Source organism: Caloenas nicobarica, chromosome Z (assembly GCF_036013445.1).
Source record: "Caloenas nicobarica isolate bCalNic1 chromosome Z, bCalNic1.hap1, whole genome shotgun sequence".
Classification (NCBI taxonomy): domain Eukaryota; kingdom Metazoa; phylum Chordata; class Aves; order Columbiformes; family Columbidae; genus Caloenas; species Caloenas nicobarica.
The window spans coordinates 16,837,637-16,854,660 of record NC_088284.1 but is presented as its reverse complement, the minus strand read 5'-3'; the positions used below and the strand labels follow the sequence as shown (position 1 = coordinate 16,854,660).

Here is a 17,024-nt window from a genome sequence, read left to right as displayed (position 1 = left end):
ATGTCATAGTTACTAAGGAAATTTTTTTTTTTCTTTTTTTTTTAAATCAAAGTGGTAAAATATTCCTCATTCCACCCTAAAAATCAGCCACATAAATTGTGGCTGGCGGTGGTGAGCACGTACAGCAAGTTTTTCCCTTTTTGGGGAAGAAGACCCCAGACCAAAGACAAAGGGATAAGTGGGAAGGTAGAAAGGGCCATGAAAAGGAAGAAATTTCAATGTGCAGTCATAATTTTTGACCATTTTCTCCCTAAGAAGCCTATTTCCAGAGCATTTAGGATTGATATGTGACAGAGAGTCAGCCAGTGGAGGAGGAGGAGAGGGAGATGCCATTTGAGCTGGCATGCCAGAGGATCTTTAAATAGAAAAGCTTTCAGGCAGCTCAGGGCATACACATACTGCATAAAACTTAATTACAGACTTACCCATCAGAAACACCCCCAATTAACAGCTCCCCCCACTTTTTATCTGCAGCAACTGGGGAACAGAAGGAGGAAAGGCACTAAAACCAGCACTGGGTCCCAAATCCTGGCATCCTCCCGGGCTGGTGCTTTGGGGTAGAATGCCAGCTCCCCCCGAGGCTGAGGGTCCCCGAGGAGGCAGTACCTGTTAGTCAGCTCCTCTGCTTCCTCCGGGTCTACAGCCTCCTCCTCCTCCTCCTCCTCCTCTTCTTCCTCCTCTTCCTCCTCTTCTTCTTCCTCCTCTTCTTCATCCTCTATGAAGGAGGAGGTCTCAGACGCCCTGTCGCACTCGGCGCCGCGGTACCCCTCCATGCCCTTCCTAGCTCAGGCCCTCGCCGGTGATTTTTACCCCCGACCCTGTCCTCCCCAGGGTTGCCTGAAGCAACTGTCATCCCCAGCAGCTCTCGCTTCTCCTGACTCAGGGCAGGCTTTAAATAGAAGGCAGCAAAGTTACACAGCGCCGGGTCGCGGCCGGTCCCACCCCGGGTCCTAGCACCAACCAGGCACCCGGACACGTGGCAGAACCCGACGGGCATCGCTCCGGCAGAGGGGGTTTCACAGCAGAGACGGGGGAGCTGGGCAGCAGCAGGAAGGTGCTGAGGCCCCATCAGATCTTCCCGCGTCACCTCCAGCAAATCTGGGGTGGATGGCGCAGATGAAGCAGAGGGAGTTTTCTTGTGGTGCCCAAAACTGGTGCATTTAGCATGTTTAAAAGCAAGACCCAGCCCTAAGCACAGCGGCAGACCCGGACTGCTCAAATTTGAACTAGAGAGGACAAATACAGTTACTAGCAAAGAGATGCTTCATTACCATGTAGGGTCTAGCTTACCCACATTTACCCTTTATTATTCTGCATTTCGCAGAAAATGCAGTGCATTTCAGACAAAACAGTAATATTTCCAACCTATACTACCCAAAGTAATGACTTTTTAAGAAATTATTTTTAGACGAGAGGCAGAAGGACTGAAACTCTGATTGTAAATAAAGAACTTAGAAGTTATTTCAGGTATAAAACATTGTATACACAGTATAACCCTAATCCCATTTTTCTTCCTTTTTTCTTCAAATAAATAGGTGGTTATAAATCAGCAAACTGTTCCTTGTCTTGAAAGTACAAAAACACCCAAGCAGGCATTTCTGACTACAAGGTCTCTGCAATGCTAAATTAAAATTCCACTGACAGATTCAGCTGAAGCAAAATATTTCCTGAACAGTATGTACAGATAAAACTTGTCTGCTCTCTTGACCTACCCACTGAAGTACACAATTTACAAGGTCAGAACATAATTTCATGAAGAAGTGTTCTTGAAAAATATACTAACTTGAACTCCAGATTTTATCATGAACACAGAGACAGTATACACAGAACAATGAAATTTAAGGTAGAGGACTTCACATTCTTTACGCATGGAACACAAGAGTATTACCATCTAGAAATGCTTATATGCAAAGCATATATATATTGCACAAGTTTCAACTCATTCTTCAGCAGAGCAAGAGGAAGGTGAGTACTCTCTTACCAAAATCCCTTCAAATTATTTTCAGAACTAGTGCTCTCCCTTCTGTACTTCTCACAACATAATTTTACCTATAAAATGGCCAAAATAGCATATTCTTTCATGGTCTTCCTACAAGCATCACACTCTGTAAAATCAATGAGGCAAGGATTTATATCAAAACACACAAGGATTAGAGAAAACAAGACAAACAGTACAAAATATACGTAAGATAACCCAGAGCAAGCAAAATCCATTAAATTGAGAATGACATTCTCTGATGGACTTTAAATTTAACACTAAATACACTGTGAACTGAGTCCAGCAACCCAAGCAAAGCATTGGCTCCAAATAAGCATTTGGGACAGTATTCACAAACACTAACTCCAGATTATCTACAAATTGTCCTACATCCTTTCATCGTAGCTGCCCATTTCTCCCAAATAACCATGTCACCCTTCAATTTAAGTCTTAAGATTTGGTTTTATATTGAATTCTTTTTCAGAGATTTCTTAAAAATAACCCTTCATGCTGTCAGAACACATTAAGGTACAGAGAGTACACTTACACAATCACATTGTAGGGGAAGCGAGAGAGAGCTAGAAAATAAACTTCAAGTTTCACAGTGCACAGTCTATGCCAGTTCTGGCACCACCGTTAATACACGGGAAGCTCTCGCTAATGTCTTGTCCTCCCGTATACCTCCGAGCCTGTTAGTTAAAAGCCCTGCTAGAAGACTAAAGACACTTCTTAAAGTCCTAGATGAGACACTTGTAGTTTCTGATGTTAGGTAAGGTGGGAAATGACAGGCGAACCCAGTGCCCAAATGAGTAGCCAAAACTAGTCCTAAAATAACACAGAGCTGAGCTAACACTTTTTAATTTCAAAGCACTAAGAAGCATCTTGCACACAGGCTGAAACCTTGCTCAGCCATGAAAAACACCTTTTACCAAAGGTCACTCAGAAAAATTTCCCGCTAGGGTATAAGGCAAGGGATAGGTGTGTGAAGTTTTTCATTTTGAAGTTGAGGAAAAAGGGAACACTTCATGCTAACACTGAAGATTTATGATAGCCATTAGTGGACTTCTCATTCTGGATACCTGCCCAGAGTAGAAGAAAATCCAGGTCATTAAACCTCTGAACGACTTTGGAGTACACAGAACTGAATCCGAAGTTAAAGTTCAGCTCCTACTCATTCTCCCCAACCATTCATTTTGTGGTATTTTTGCCAAAGTTTTCTGATGAAAATTGCAGCCCATCATTTAACAAATATCATTATTTTTCACTCACTGTCATTCTAGTTGTCCGGCACTTCCACAGAAAGTGATGCTGTTCTTGTTTGCCTTGACAGAAGAATAATATAATATGACTTCTGGTGAAATTTGTTTTCCAAAACTCTTATTTTTTAATATGCGAGAGTTCTGCCACTTTGCCAGCTCTCACCAGACTACCCACTAGTTTTTTTTCACTATAAGCTAAACAAAGTTACACCATCTTGCACCTTAGCTAACACAGTAATTACTGCGGAGTCTTCTAGTGTGAGAGAGGATGCAAGAAACAGGCTATTGACCAAACAGTTGGGCAAAGCTATCATCCAGACTTCATATTTTGATTATAAATGTATCTTATCAGAACTACACAAGCTTGAGAAAAAGAAAACAAAAGGATTCTTTTAAGAGACACAGGCCATTGTGGTTACAAATCTTGGCTTGTATTAAAAAGATCACTGAGTTGGTGGGTCATGTTTTACGGAGCTGTACAGAGGTACCACAATTTCTTTAACTGTCTGTTCTAAAACACTTCGGAAGAATCAGTTTCAAATATAAAGCAGCATTTTGAGGTAGGAGTATGTCGATACATCCAGATCCGTAGGTGATGGAATGCAAACTCATAAGAGACAGACATCCATGAAGTTTTCTGCCTCACATCCAGCTCACTTGAAATACATTTTTGCCAATTTTGAACACGTTTGTCCCTTCTTAGTTATCCTATGCTGTGAAAGATGTTTTTTAAAGAGCAGCCCTCCCCTCTCCCCAAAAGCTGCCTAGAGCTTGTGAAGCATTTTTTAATCCAGACATGCCCCTCTCCTAAAAACTTGTGCTTTCATTTTACATAAAGCAGGTCAAAGTGAATGTTTCACTGAGATCAAGTTTACCATCTCGTAAAGAGGAAGGGGGAACACAGGCACATGGGGAGAATGTTTCAGTGGATTGCTAGAGTGGAATTAAAGTAGAAAGACTGTTTAAAATACAGAAGGAAGCTGTTTTACGAAGCAAGACAAGATCTAGATCATGACAAAGTGTGCGATAAGTAACCTGACAGCACGAAAACAGTTTACAGTTTCTAGAATTTCTAAATTCTAAAACTTGAATTAAATTAGAACTTTAAAGTTTGCACAAGAAGAGATAATGCTTGTTATTTTACACAGTTTTAAACAGGGTTTTCACAATCTCGTTAGAGATGCAATAGATGAAACTTTTACCTGTACACAGACAGCACAGAATAGCCATACAGAACTTTATGACTTGCAACAAGGACCTTACCTTTACAGGGCCTTTTCCTTTCCTACTTAATTATAGGAAATACTTTAAATATGCAGTACAAAATAACATGAACTCAAAAAATAGATTGTATCTTCCATCTATAAATTTATTTCGTTGTACATCATACAAAATATTAAATTTTAAAAAGAAAATACGAATTTGACATCAATGTTAAGTACAGTTTTAACAACAAATTGGTCTTCAGTAACAAATATATGAGAGGCACAAATTGTGCTACAGCAGGTCTAGAAGAGGGTTCACAACTTCTTTTTGGAAAAGCTAAAATGTTGAAGATTACTTATTTAAATTCAATTTACAGTAGCTGACCAATTTACAAATATTTACACAAAATCAAAACAGAAGCACAGTGTACTGTAGCAGTAATAGGGTTGGGTTGTGGTAGTTTTTGTAGACATCACTACTGTTTCAAATGTGTAAAAGGAAGCACTAAGAAGTATCTTGCTTACTCTGTGAATATGAAGCATTTATATGTATCCATTCATCCTTTTTTATTCCAACTTCTTTACAGTAGAACTGTTACTTGAAAATTCCAGTTTAGATTACAGGTCTTGATATCCAGAACACTACCAACCATAATCTATCTTAATTTTCATAAATTGTTGCCTGTTGTTCCATGAAAAAGGGAAATAGAACTGGAAAGTGCCAAGTTGAGCAAAACTGCTCACTGCAATTAAGCAAATGTAAAGCACGGTCTGTCTGTTCATCAAGAAGTGAGTATTGTGCACAATGCCTTAAGGGTGCAGTCAGATTTGCACATTGTTTAGCTCTGAATGTCTTTATTTCATGGTTAAATGTGTCTGAATTAATGATTACACAGATTATGGAAATGAGAAATCAGTATATTCCCATACTTTCTCTAAAACAGATTTATTTTTGCAGCTTGCTGTTTGAGTTTCTTCCAGAAGTCCACGAGGTAAGCATTGTCAGAAAACTTACCTTCGAACAGCTGTATTAACAAATATTGATAACACACGATCTTTCTTATAAACATTTTCTTAATAAAAGTTTACAGAGAAAAATGTGTCATAAAAACTCACATGGTAAATGCCTCTTGATTTTGTTACTGTTCTTTATTTCAGCAGGATCCAATAAGAACAAAGTGAAAGAAATTGTTTATCTTTTCTCTCTGGTTGTTCTTAAAGGTAATACACAGTTCAGGTTTTTCGTATCTCGTAGTATCTGCCAAGACTGGGGAAAAACACACAAGGTTTTAAAGGCTAAACAATCTTTCCCATTCATACTTAAATACCATTATAAGCAGTAAGCCCCACAGATCTGCAAATATAACGTTGATATTTTTACCCTTGAAAAGAGGTGTGGGTTGTTTTTTTTATTAATTTTGTTTAGGGAAGAAAAAAATCTAAAAGGTACACAAAATTCAATGACCTATTAAGGAAGGTACATCATTTCAAGAAGAGAACGGATTTTTGGAGACCGAGATGTTAACATTTTTTAAGCATTAAATTGATATTCTGACTGCAAAATAATTGTCCTGAATTCACACATGTCAAAGTTCCTGATACAAGATGTTATACTCTGACAGTTCCAGAATGTTAGTGTGCCTTTAAAACAGGTTATTTCAATTTTCTTCTGTATTCTAATGGGAATTCCAGGGCACATCTGTCACATCTGTTCGGCCATGAACCTGCAAATAACTGCAGTGACCCTCCTGTCTTTATGCAGAATTCATTTAAAACACAATGTGTAATGAAAACCACAGGAAGAATAATCTCTCAAGGGCAATGAGACAAACAGATTTCTTAGGCAAGTTATTAATAAGTTCTTGCAGTTTTAAGCAACTGTCATTCCTTATGGTTCCTAGTAAAGAGGAAATTTTTTCAGGATCGCAACACTCTAGTATATAGGTTTCTAGACAGCCAGGATCAAACAACTGCTTTTGCATTTTTCAGAAAAACACACAGGTTTGAAACCAATTTTTGAAGTGAAAACTCTGAAAAAGTTCACTCTCATTTCACAGAACAGTGAGAGAGCCCAAACTACTTAATAAACCACTGCTTTAGCAGATTCACAAAATCAAATATTTTATGCCAAAGTATGTGAACGGTTCAGTATTTTGTATGCTAATATGGTTAAATAGAGGGAAACTGGAATTTCTGAACAGCGTATATTATAAAGCAAAAAGGTTACCCTTTTCTGACTAACACCAACACCTTATAGCATGTTTTATTACAAATATCTGGCATTTATGTCTTTTTTGCTGGACAAGCACCTCAAGATATTTAAGGGTGTGATTAACTGGAGTAAACAGGAGCCTCCAACGACAGTGTAACAGGGGAGTGTAGCTGGTTAGAGCCGGAAGCCAGCTCTGTGCCCTAATCCCTAATCATAACTACATTATGAATAGTCAGAGATCTCAAAGCTAGAATTTGAGCTCCGATTCCAAATGCAATGCCTATGGCAAGAGACAAGCATAAAAGAGTTGGTAGCAAGGGGTTTTAGAAAAAGGATGTTTAACCAAGGCCTAAATCTTTGTTTGCTTCAAAGTGGGCTTGCACCCTCCACTGACTGGAACAGTGAAAGCTCCAGTTTGAACCACTCATGTTCTAAAATTGAGAGTGTGGTCTCCCCAAAGAACAGTACCAATTTGATTCAGTTGCCAAAAAACAGCATAAAACCACTGGTGGCAATAATTACAAAAAAGGGACAGTAAGAAGTACAAAACATTGTTTATTACCAGACAAATTAATATAGGCAGAAATAATGAATGAAGTTGTAATTCTAAAGCTATCAACTATCATTAGAATTTTAAACACATAAGAAAATCTAAGTCAAAGGGTTTACTATTTCAAGTACTCATTTCAACTTAAGCCTGATGCTTAATGGCAGACATTAATAAATACGCTTACTAAATAATTTTCCACAAAAAAATACATGTCTATTATTTATATAGTACAGAGCATAAAAATATTCACAACACAAACATCAGAAACCAGCAGGTTTAATGACTAGCATTTGTATAACTATCTTGAAAGCCAAAGCAACCAGGACAATTAAATGAGATGTACTCTTTACCTTCGAAAATTCACTTTTGATAATATCAAACTTCTGTTTTTCATGTACGGCTCTAGCAGTGTTTGTCCCATCAAAGGGCTCTGCAAGATCAAACACAAACATTAAGTGTTAAATAAAACCCTAGCACTAGGTACCTTCACTGAGCAAGTCACCAGACAAACCCAGAAGAGTCAACATATCACTGCTGCCCAAAACTCTTTTGAGTGGCTGATTCCACTTTGCTTCTCAATCTTTATTTCTGTATAACATTCATCAAAAAAAAAAAAAAAAAGAGCCCCAAACCATGAATGCTCTAATGGTATGTAATCCGTAATAAAGTCAGGTTATTAGATCTATAGAGGCACACCATGATTGTGCTGACTTTATGCACCAGTAATTATTTGTCACTGCCGAATAGTCTGTGATGGCATATCGGAATATGACTTCACACATTAAAATGTTTTTAAACCTACTACACATGTGCCTCTTGGAACTGCTCACTTTAGATTCACCCCGTTCAACAACTTATCAGTGAAATACAAGGAGTAAAATATTTACTATAACTTTTTATATAAGATTTAAAAACTGCTGTAAAAATGTATTTTATCAGTTAATACCTATTCAACAATATCTATTCATAAGTTAACAAGTTGGGTCTCCCACCTTCTAACAGACTACAAATTTATGTGATGTTTTCCCTTTTCTTGTTTCTAACATAAATAATACTTTTTTTTTAATTGAAGGATTTTAAAAGTACTACTTGCCACTGAAAGGATTGATAACATTAAAGCAGTAGATACTAAAAAAATCAGATGCAGAGACCATGTATTAAAATGTGCTACAAAACAGATTTTATAGTATTTTTTCGCCTTACCAGAAAACTCCTGAAGTAACATGGTATATTTTACACTGGCAGAATGTAAGGAAGTCCTTAAGGACCACAGAACCATAGAAGTATTTACTGCATCAGGGAGCTTTTTTGTTTAGTTGGTTATGTATTATTTTTATTCAGGTAGGGACATACAGGAAAATAAAGCATGAAGCAGGCATCAAATGTGCTTAAGCTATTATGGAGACTGAACTTCAAATTTGGAACATGCTCCATGGCATTGGGTTTTTATTTCTGCAAGCTATTTAATTGCACAAAGAAATTGTTTCATGCAATAAATGTTGCATTTGGCAGGTTTATAAAATCCTTCTCTTCAGGCCACCTGTGAAGGTTCCAGTGGACAGTTACAGGCAGATTTATTTTAATTTAGAATGCATCATGCATTTAGATTGAAACAAAAAACTGGCAATCAAATAATAGAGGACTATGTACCCTTTAAGTCAATCACATAATTTGACACAGGGACCTACTGCCATAAGAATTCCACACCCCCTAGCATGTAAAGCAGTACAGCATTTCTCTTTTGTGTCAAAAAGGTGATGTTAACTCCTTCCTTAATGCTATGACCTTAATGTATTTTATATTGAATCAAGACATATATATTTTTTAAAGCAACAAGAGAAAAGCTGTACTATCTTGAGAAAGTGTCAGTGGGAAAAAAGGTACTCTAGTCACAGAAGCTGACTCACATCTTCCCTTTTTTTCCTCCTGCATATTTATTCACTGCCAATAGACAAACTCTTTCTTTAGAGTGCAGCAAGAATAATTTTGCAATCAGCTACTATTTACATCACTACATTTACTAACCATCAAGACAGTGAGAGTCCATCATAAGTTATTTTGTTAACAAACAGAGATGAGAATATTAAAAGAAGAAAAGTAATACAACTTCAACACTGATGCTTGAGGGAAAGGTTAAAGGGGATTTTCTTTCAAAACGAAAATAAAAGAAATAAAACCTCAGAGCTGCCACAAACCAAGCCTTGAGGAATTAGTTTTAGAATAATACTTAACATGTAAAAGTACAAGCATGAATCAGGTGCAGCCTAGACCACTTCTGATCCAGTTTCCCTAAAGGACTATCAATTTGCCTCACAAAACGATTGTGTTTCTAGCTTTTGCAAACCATGCCTTTTTCAACAGAAGAGTGTATGATACTACTTGATATAGGCAAGATTCAAACTGAAACCAGAATACTCAGTAGCAATTTAGAGCTTCTGACAAGGAATGTTCACAAACATTAGCTAAAAGCAGTGTTCTCTGTATCCCCATAATGCTAATAGGCTGCCAGATTTTAAACTGCCTGAAAAGAGCATCTCTACTTTATTTGTTTCTCTAACAGCAGAAATACAAGTGAGAATCAGTCTTAATGTGAATAACAATGAAAACAGAACACAATTTTTTTGAGCAGCCCTAAAAACAGCACTACCTGCAGAATTATGGCAACTTGCAGGCATTGACTTGTGTAATCTATCAACAAATATATTTAAAATACTTAAAAACACATGCAATAACACCAGTTACTGAAATTTTAGTCTGCTAACTGGAAAAATCTGACAAAAACTTGGAAACCAGAATATCTTGACATGTTTAGCTAGCTTTTAAAAGCTTATTCTTAAAGTACACAGAAGTTTATCTACATACAGCCTAGCAGCTGTAACAAACATGAAACCTACTTTGAGTTGAATTTTTTCCTTGAGTGTAATTTTTCCCTTCCAGTTTAGGACTAAAAGCTTGGTATGTGATGCTAAAATCCACTCGTTAAGTCTTGAAGCATATTGTAACAGGAAGGAATCAGATGTGCCACCTATATATAATTTTTTTAAAATAGTCCAAATCCAAAATGCACTCTTAAGGAAAAGTTGTACGTAATCAAGCCCATTTAATACTAATTCTAAAATGGCTATCTTGTATGCCGATATTCTATTTCCAACCTGACACAAAGAAAAATCTAATTAATCAACTATATTGTAATGTCATAAAAAACTGAGAGCTTGAAACAGCCCCCCCATCCCGCAGCATCATGTGAGAGCAGCAGACACGGCTGCCCAGTATTCCCACCTCCCACGTTCAGACCAGAGCCTTGGCAATGCCTGCACTATGCTATCCTGAATCATTTCAGTTGTGCAGATACTCCAGTTCTCACATTTCTCAACTCTGAGACTGCAGGGCCAAGCATGCAGTTGTCTTTCAGTGTATTTTTTTCCCCCATGACTGGTAGTTGATTTTTTTTTTTCCCCTCAGAAAAAAGTAAAATAAAGAACAGGAATCCCATCATGTGGCTTCACACTGCCATCCACATGATTACAGCCAAGCTGGTATGCTATGGGCCACACAACAACGATTTTCACTACTAGGTAATTATTCTCTGGACAGAGCAGCACAATTGCAGGAAATTAGGTAAATACGCACAGACAGGTGCACTCCCACCCCCAACTATTATATCATGAGGAATGTCTGTCTAGTCACAGGACTTCTGCCTTATCCCCTATCTCCCCCAGCAAAATTTTCCCGGTTTCTAACAACTCTTTCCATGTCATTTAGCTCCTGTCCAAGCTCTAATCCCCTTTTACCTTAGAACTTCAACCCTTGATATCCTGATCCAAATAGCCTCCACTTATTTACAACCAGGACCCAGTCCCCTCATCCACTTCAAACCTTCCCTTTTAACACCAGTGTCATAAAGCCTCTACTTGTAATTCTGCTTCCATTCCACCTTGCCTCCTTACCCACAGTCCCTTGTCCAACCAATTCCCCTTCCCCTGCTGCATTCTGATTCTCCCTCCCCTTTCTTGTCTGTGTTAACTGTTTCCAGTTACACAGCACCTCTTAGTCCCTTCCCTTCTTTTTCCATTCTCCTAACATCTCAGTCCTTCTCTTGGTCTCTTATCTTCTTTCCCTGGCCCAAGCTTCACCTTCTGCGCATGCTAACTGTTTATATTCTCCATGTCAATTCCCCACAGCAGCTGAAAGGCTCCAGGAGCACACGGAGCAGGTTCCCTGTGTCATGCACTAAGAAGGCTGAGACCTGCAACTCCAAAAAGTAACCTAGGCTTACCCTCCATTTCTGTAGGGCATCATACAGTCTCTGCAGAAACTCTCTGTTCCCCAGCCAGCCAAAAATAAAGGCCACAAGGGGATCAATATTCGCATAATCTAGTCACTGCTAGGATTTGCGATGCCACAGCATCTCTAGAACAAAGAGTATTCTTAGAAAGTAATCTGAACATGTGCCTGCTGTGTTTTTTCAGAAGCTCCATCTTGGCAAAACTGACAGTTTTTGCAGAGCAGTAAAGCACACGCTACTGTCTTAAAGGCTGTTCCCTCTCAAAGTCCTAATCCCTGTTCCAAAAGTAACAGGGAATGAGTGCTCTTGAAGAAAAGGTCAGGAGAACTATTTTTAAACACTATAGAACTTAAAGCTTCCTTCTCAAGTGTTTTTGGCAGCACTCTTCCCAAAACTATTTACACTTGCTAAACTTAATTTTATACATAAATACATTACACATGTGCATTATTAAAACACAACCAAGGTAAAATCTGACTGACAGATTTATGTATTTAGTGTCTTAACAGTTAAAAATGGTAATGAAGCTTTACATTTTACCTTCTACACAAATAAATTTGTTTCTCCATTCAATACCATCAGGTCTTGGAATAGCTTTGGCCTCACGAACTGAAATCATTTGATGGCTCCAACTAGGGAAAAGGAAAACAATTTGCAGAACATTTAACTCTTGATTCTAAATTAATAATATCAGTTTACATTTTTAAAAGTCAAACTGCTATGTCATAAGCCTGGATAACACAGTATTTTATAATAATGAGAAATTTAGTGTAAAAGTCTAGTCTTCATAATTCATTATAAAAGAGTCAGCTTCATAATTCATTATAAAAGAGTAAAGAAAGATGGGTAGGAAACAAGAAAAATTTTCCAGAAACACAAGTTTATTTACAAAAACATCTGAAACACAGAACACCACAGATAGCCACGAGTAACACAGTCATGACAGAATAATTTTTGCAAAAAACAATATCAACTTGAATATTGACACCTACAGTTATTTCTAAGTTCAAAAGAAATTACAGCCTCAAATCTATCTTTCAGAATTTTCCTTTGGGAGAAAAAGGAACGTAAGGCATTTCAGTGCAGATAAGTCACATACTGCATTCCATTAAAAAAATATTCAACAGTATAAAGACACACAAAGATAGCTTGCTTACAGGCCAGCATTTCTGGTGCAAAAAACTTATTACTAGAAAGCACTAACACTTTGTATATGGTGAATTTTGGATCTCCTACAAGTGCAACAACAGACCAACAACTTAAATATGCATTTGAAAATATTCTACCACTTTCTACACACAGTTTTACAATAACAAAACCGGAGGAAATGATCACACTGAAACAGGAACAGCCGGCAGTTTACAGAGCAATCTTTAAGACGTGCCAAGCATCTTTATGCTCTTTATGATGCTTGGCACAACATGCCAAACATAATGGAACCCAAAGCAACCACTTGCAGTTTTATGTTCTTATCTACCCAGCCAGTTTTCAGCTGGTCTTAACTAAACCAGGGAACTACCACATCAGCAAAATGCCTGGATCACCAGCAATGCATCACCATATGCCTTGACTGAATGGGGCTTAGGATAGCTGCATAGCATGGTGCTGGCTGTACTGCTGTTACGTACACCTGATGTGATCTCACGACTGAATCAATCTTTTGACATAATGCAAAGACAGGAGCTTGGCTGGGTGCAACCACCACCTGCAGCAAATCTGTAAATATCAGCTGTAAATCAAAATACAGTCTATAGTTAATCAGTTCAATTCTGTGCTCCCTAGGCCACACATCAGCTGTCATAACTCCATTAAGTCAGTGGTGATAAGACAGTTTACACCGGTTAAAAATCTGTGCCTGTAATTCCACAAATTATCTTGGATACAACTCATGATTAAAACTACTTATGAGAGTCAGATGTTTCAATAACTGTACTTCCAAAGAACATGTACATTATTATTCTATTAAAGAATATGAACAGGGCCTTTTTCAAAGAGGTGTAGGACACAGCATATGAAGTATAGTTCAGGACACCTCAGAATACTTATTCACCCACTGCTGTGTATATTTAGACATCTCTTGATACATTCTTTATTAAATTAGTACAGGTGATGACCTTTTCCAGCATTCAATGCAAACTAAAACTTTCGTTCTAACCCATCGCTCTCCTTAATTCCCATAGTAGACTACTTTTGCAAGAATTAGAGATACTGTGAAGCACGAAATACTTTCCTATCATGTCTTCTTCATAAAACTACCATCAACACAAGCTTAACAAGAAATTGGGGTAAATTGCTAAGAAAAAAAAAAAACAAAACACAAAGACAAAAGAGAAAAACCATGTCACTAGTGCATCAGACAAGCTTACACTGAAGCTCTAGAACACTGCTCATGAGTAGAAGCAGCTGACAGTTCAACTCTTCTGCTTTTTGTAAAACATTATTTAAAAATCAGAGACACCGAGGCCAGTGAGAAAAAAAAAAAGTCACAGAACAAAGTATTCAGTCTGTGTTTGGTTAAAGCAGGCAATACTCTTTCACTTCAAACATGTAATTTCTTCTCTTGACGACTTTTCCTCTATCTTACACTGGGCTTAATTCCTCAGCAAAAAAATAAACGCAGTTATAATACACTGGTTTAGCTAAAAGCAACAGAAAGTGGCATTTCAAGCTATTTAGACAACTTTTTATTTAAACTTGAAAACAACAACAAATACAGGCTGGGCAGAGAATGGATTGAGAGCAGCCCTGAGGAGAAGGACTTGAAGGTGCTGGTTGATGAGGAGCTCAACATGAGCCGGTAATGTGCACTTGCAGCCCAGAAGGCAAATCATATCCTGGGCTGTATCAAAAGGAACGTGGCCAGCAGGTGGAGGGAGGCGATTCTGCCCCTCTGCTCCACTCTGGTGAGACCCCACCTGGAGTCCTGTGTCCCGCTCTGGAGCCCTCAGTACAGGAAAGACATGGACCTGTTGGAGAGGGGCCAGAGGAGCCACAGAAATGATCAGAGGTTGTTCAGCCTGGAGAAGGCTCCAGGTAGACTTATAGCAGCCTTCTAGTACCTAAAGGGGGCCTGCAAGAAAGATGGAGAGGGACTTTTACAAGGGCATGAAGTGATAGGACAAGGGATAATGGCTTTAAACTCACAGAAGTTAGATTTAGATTTGATATAAGGAAGAAATTCTTCACCATGAAGGTGTGAGGCACTGGCACAGGCTGCCCAGAGCAGCTGTGGATGCCCCATCCCTGGAAGTGTTCAAAGTCAGGCTGGATGGGGCTTTGAGCAACCTGGGCTAGTGGAAGGTGTCCCTGCCCATGGCAGGGGGGTGGAACTAGATGATCGTTAAGGTCCCTTCCAACCCAAACCATTCCAAGATTCCGTGATCTAACAGTCTTATTAAACATCAACTAACCCTACCAATAGCACACAATTTGTGTATCAATTCTAACAATTTTTTGCTTGCACACAATAACTTCATTATTGCCAACACAAAGCAAATATTGTCCACATACACACTTTCAATCCATAAGTTAACAATAAGCATTTAAACAGCTCGTTCAATTATCAGTCATTTCTGGTGTCACTGCCCACATTAGATACGTGCTCCTCATGGGGGAAGCAAGGATTTGAAAGAAAAAAGACCAGGTATTTCCAGGTATATGTATGAAAACACTACAAATAGATTTAAAAGCTTATCTTTTCCAGAGTGTTCTGATAAACCAGAACCCCTTGCATAAACACATTAAGATGGGTACAAATTACAAGCATATTTAACTTGAAACAATAACTTTAAGAGAAGAACAGTCCCAAAGGACGATCTCTAGGTTCCCTAGCAGTGACTTTAGGCGAGCAAGGCCTTGCTTCAAGGTCTCACTTTGTAAAGAGACAGACAAGTGAAAACCTGCTGCCTTCACTCACGGCTGCAGAAATGAAATCAGACACTGTCTTCAGAGGGCCTGGTAAACAGGACCAGTCTCCAAATGCCTTCTCTTGAGAACACCTCCATACATTTTTTTACTTGGTCACATTCACTGAGTGATCAGTGGACCTTCGACAGTTTGAAATACTTGAAGTTAAAAAGGAGTTTTAAGCATACTTTGAGTCAGCTGTATCATGTGAAACATTATGCATACTTGAACTCTTATGGCAAGCTATTAATAATTATATAACCATGCAGGCAAATTAAGCTTTGCTGTATGTAGTGCCTAAGTCCAATATATACAGGAATTCCCAAATTACATTCCTGGTAACTTATGAAGGAGGATAAAAATCACTTCTTACGAACACACTGAAAATCCCAGAGTAGGACTGTGAAACAGGCATGGTATAAATACATGATAATCGGCAATTTTCTGAAACAGCTTATAGTCTAAAATAGATTAAAAGCATAATGGAAAAAGACACAGCACAAGGAGATGAAGTTTTCATGGCTGCATAGCACACAAAGCTCCGGTTTCTTCCCTTGTGCTGCTCGTTTATTCCTTGGTGCCCTATTCTTTGGGCCCATCCTGCTCTTAAATGTTATTCACTACATCAAGTAAAATAAAACATAGATATTAACTGAAATACCTACTGGCCTTTGCTAGACTGGAGGGGAAAGTTTAAAACAATGTATCCTCACCTTCCCTTCATCTTCCTCACCACTACATGCAAAACTGTCAATCAGTTAAGCATTCCAGACAGGTGACATCTACAGCTTATTGTGTCCAAAGTGATGATCTTCACACATGATCTGATCATTCTTGACTGCAGGCTGCTCTTTCAGGAAAAGAAATCCCGTGTACCCAAACTGGTAGTGTTGTGTCCTACTCCACAGATAGGAAGCTACAAAAGTCCCTTCTACGAAAACTGAAGCAGTATTCTCTTCAGTAATCTTTTCAAATACATTACAGTTCAATAGTGAAAGCTCACTGGCACAGTATAGGTCATTTAAATGTGACCTAACTTAATAGTCACAGTATCTGAAATATAACCTCAAAATTTCTGTGCCTAAAAACACTAGTAAATGTTTTACAGGGAAAGCAAACACTCAAAAAAATATTGATTGCAGCAATGAAAATACTCAACACATTCAGGAGAAAAATACTAGTTTTTCCAAGAAAGGCAGAACTAGGAGCCCTGTGTTGTATTTAACTTCTATCCTCATTCCCATCTATAACGCTGTTTACATCAGCAACCTCAAAGCAAAGATAACGGATACTGTGGATAACATGACACTGTATTTGTTCTTGTTGACTGGCTACCACACACACAGAAGTGTTTGAACACCACCTTCTGCCCACCTTTTCCTCCACATGGACATTAATTTGGGTTTCTCCCCTCCAGCCGATTACCAGTTTTTATGAAGCTACATGGAATGTTAGTATCTTCCAGACACACACACTGCTCATTTCAAACAGGATTTATAGTTATCAGGAATACACAGATGGTCAAGTAAACAGTACACCTTAAGTTTTATTTCTGTAGCAGAAAGAGTTAAAATAATATAGGTTACTGCACTGAGTGCATAATTTTCTGATATGACTTCTCAGCTATGT

The 17,024-nt window shown here is 38.3% G+C and overlaps 2 protein-coding genes across 4 annotated transcripts in view; both read right to left on the bottom strand.

Annotated features, from left to right (window-relative positions):
- CMYA5 (cardiomyopathy associated 5) overlaps positions 1-877 on the bottom strand; it is a 46,815-nt gene extending 45,938 nt beyond the window's left edge. Inside the window, exon 1 of the mRNA XM_065656443.1 lies at positions 607-877. Within this exon, the coding sequence (XP_065512515.1) occupies positions 607-773 (167 nt within the window). The 5' untranslated portion in view covers positions 774-877. The remainder of the gene's footprint in view (positions 1-606) is intronic.
- A 3,742-nt stretch (positions 878-4,619) lies between these two features.
- The window catches only part of TENT2 (terminal nucleotidyltransferase 2), a 46,722-nt gene continuing 34,317 nt past the window's right edge, over positions 4,620-17,024 (bottom strand). For 2 of the 3 annotated variants that reach the window (XM_065655799.1, XM_065655802.1), the window contains 3 exons: positions 12,030-12,121; positions 7,555-7,634; positions 4,620-5,709 (listed from right to left, as the gene is read on the bottom strand). In XM_065655799.1, coding sequence (XP_065511871.1) covers positions 5,635-5,709; positions 7,555-7,634; positions 12,030-12,121 — 247 coding nt within the window. In that variant the 3' untranslated portion in view covers positions 4,620-5,634. Of the gene's footprint in view, positions 5,710-7,554; positions 7,635-12,029; positions 12,122-14,403; positions 14,560-17,024 lie in introns of those variants that run through there. The other variant, XM_065655800.1, reaches the window with a different exon arrangement.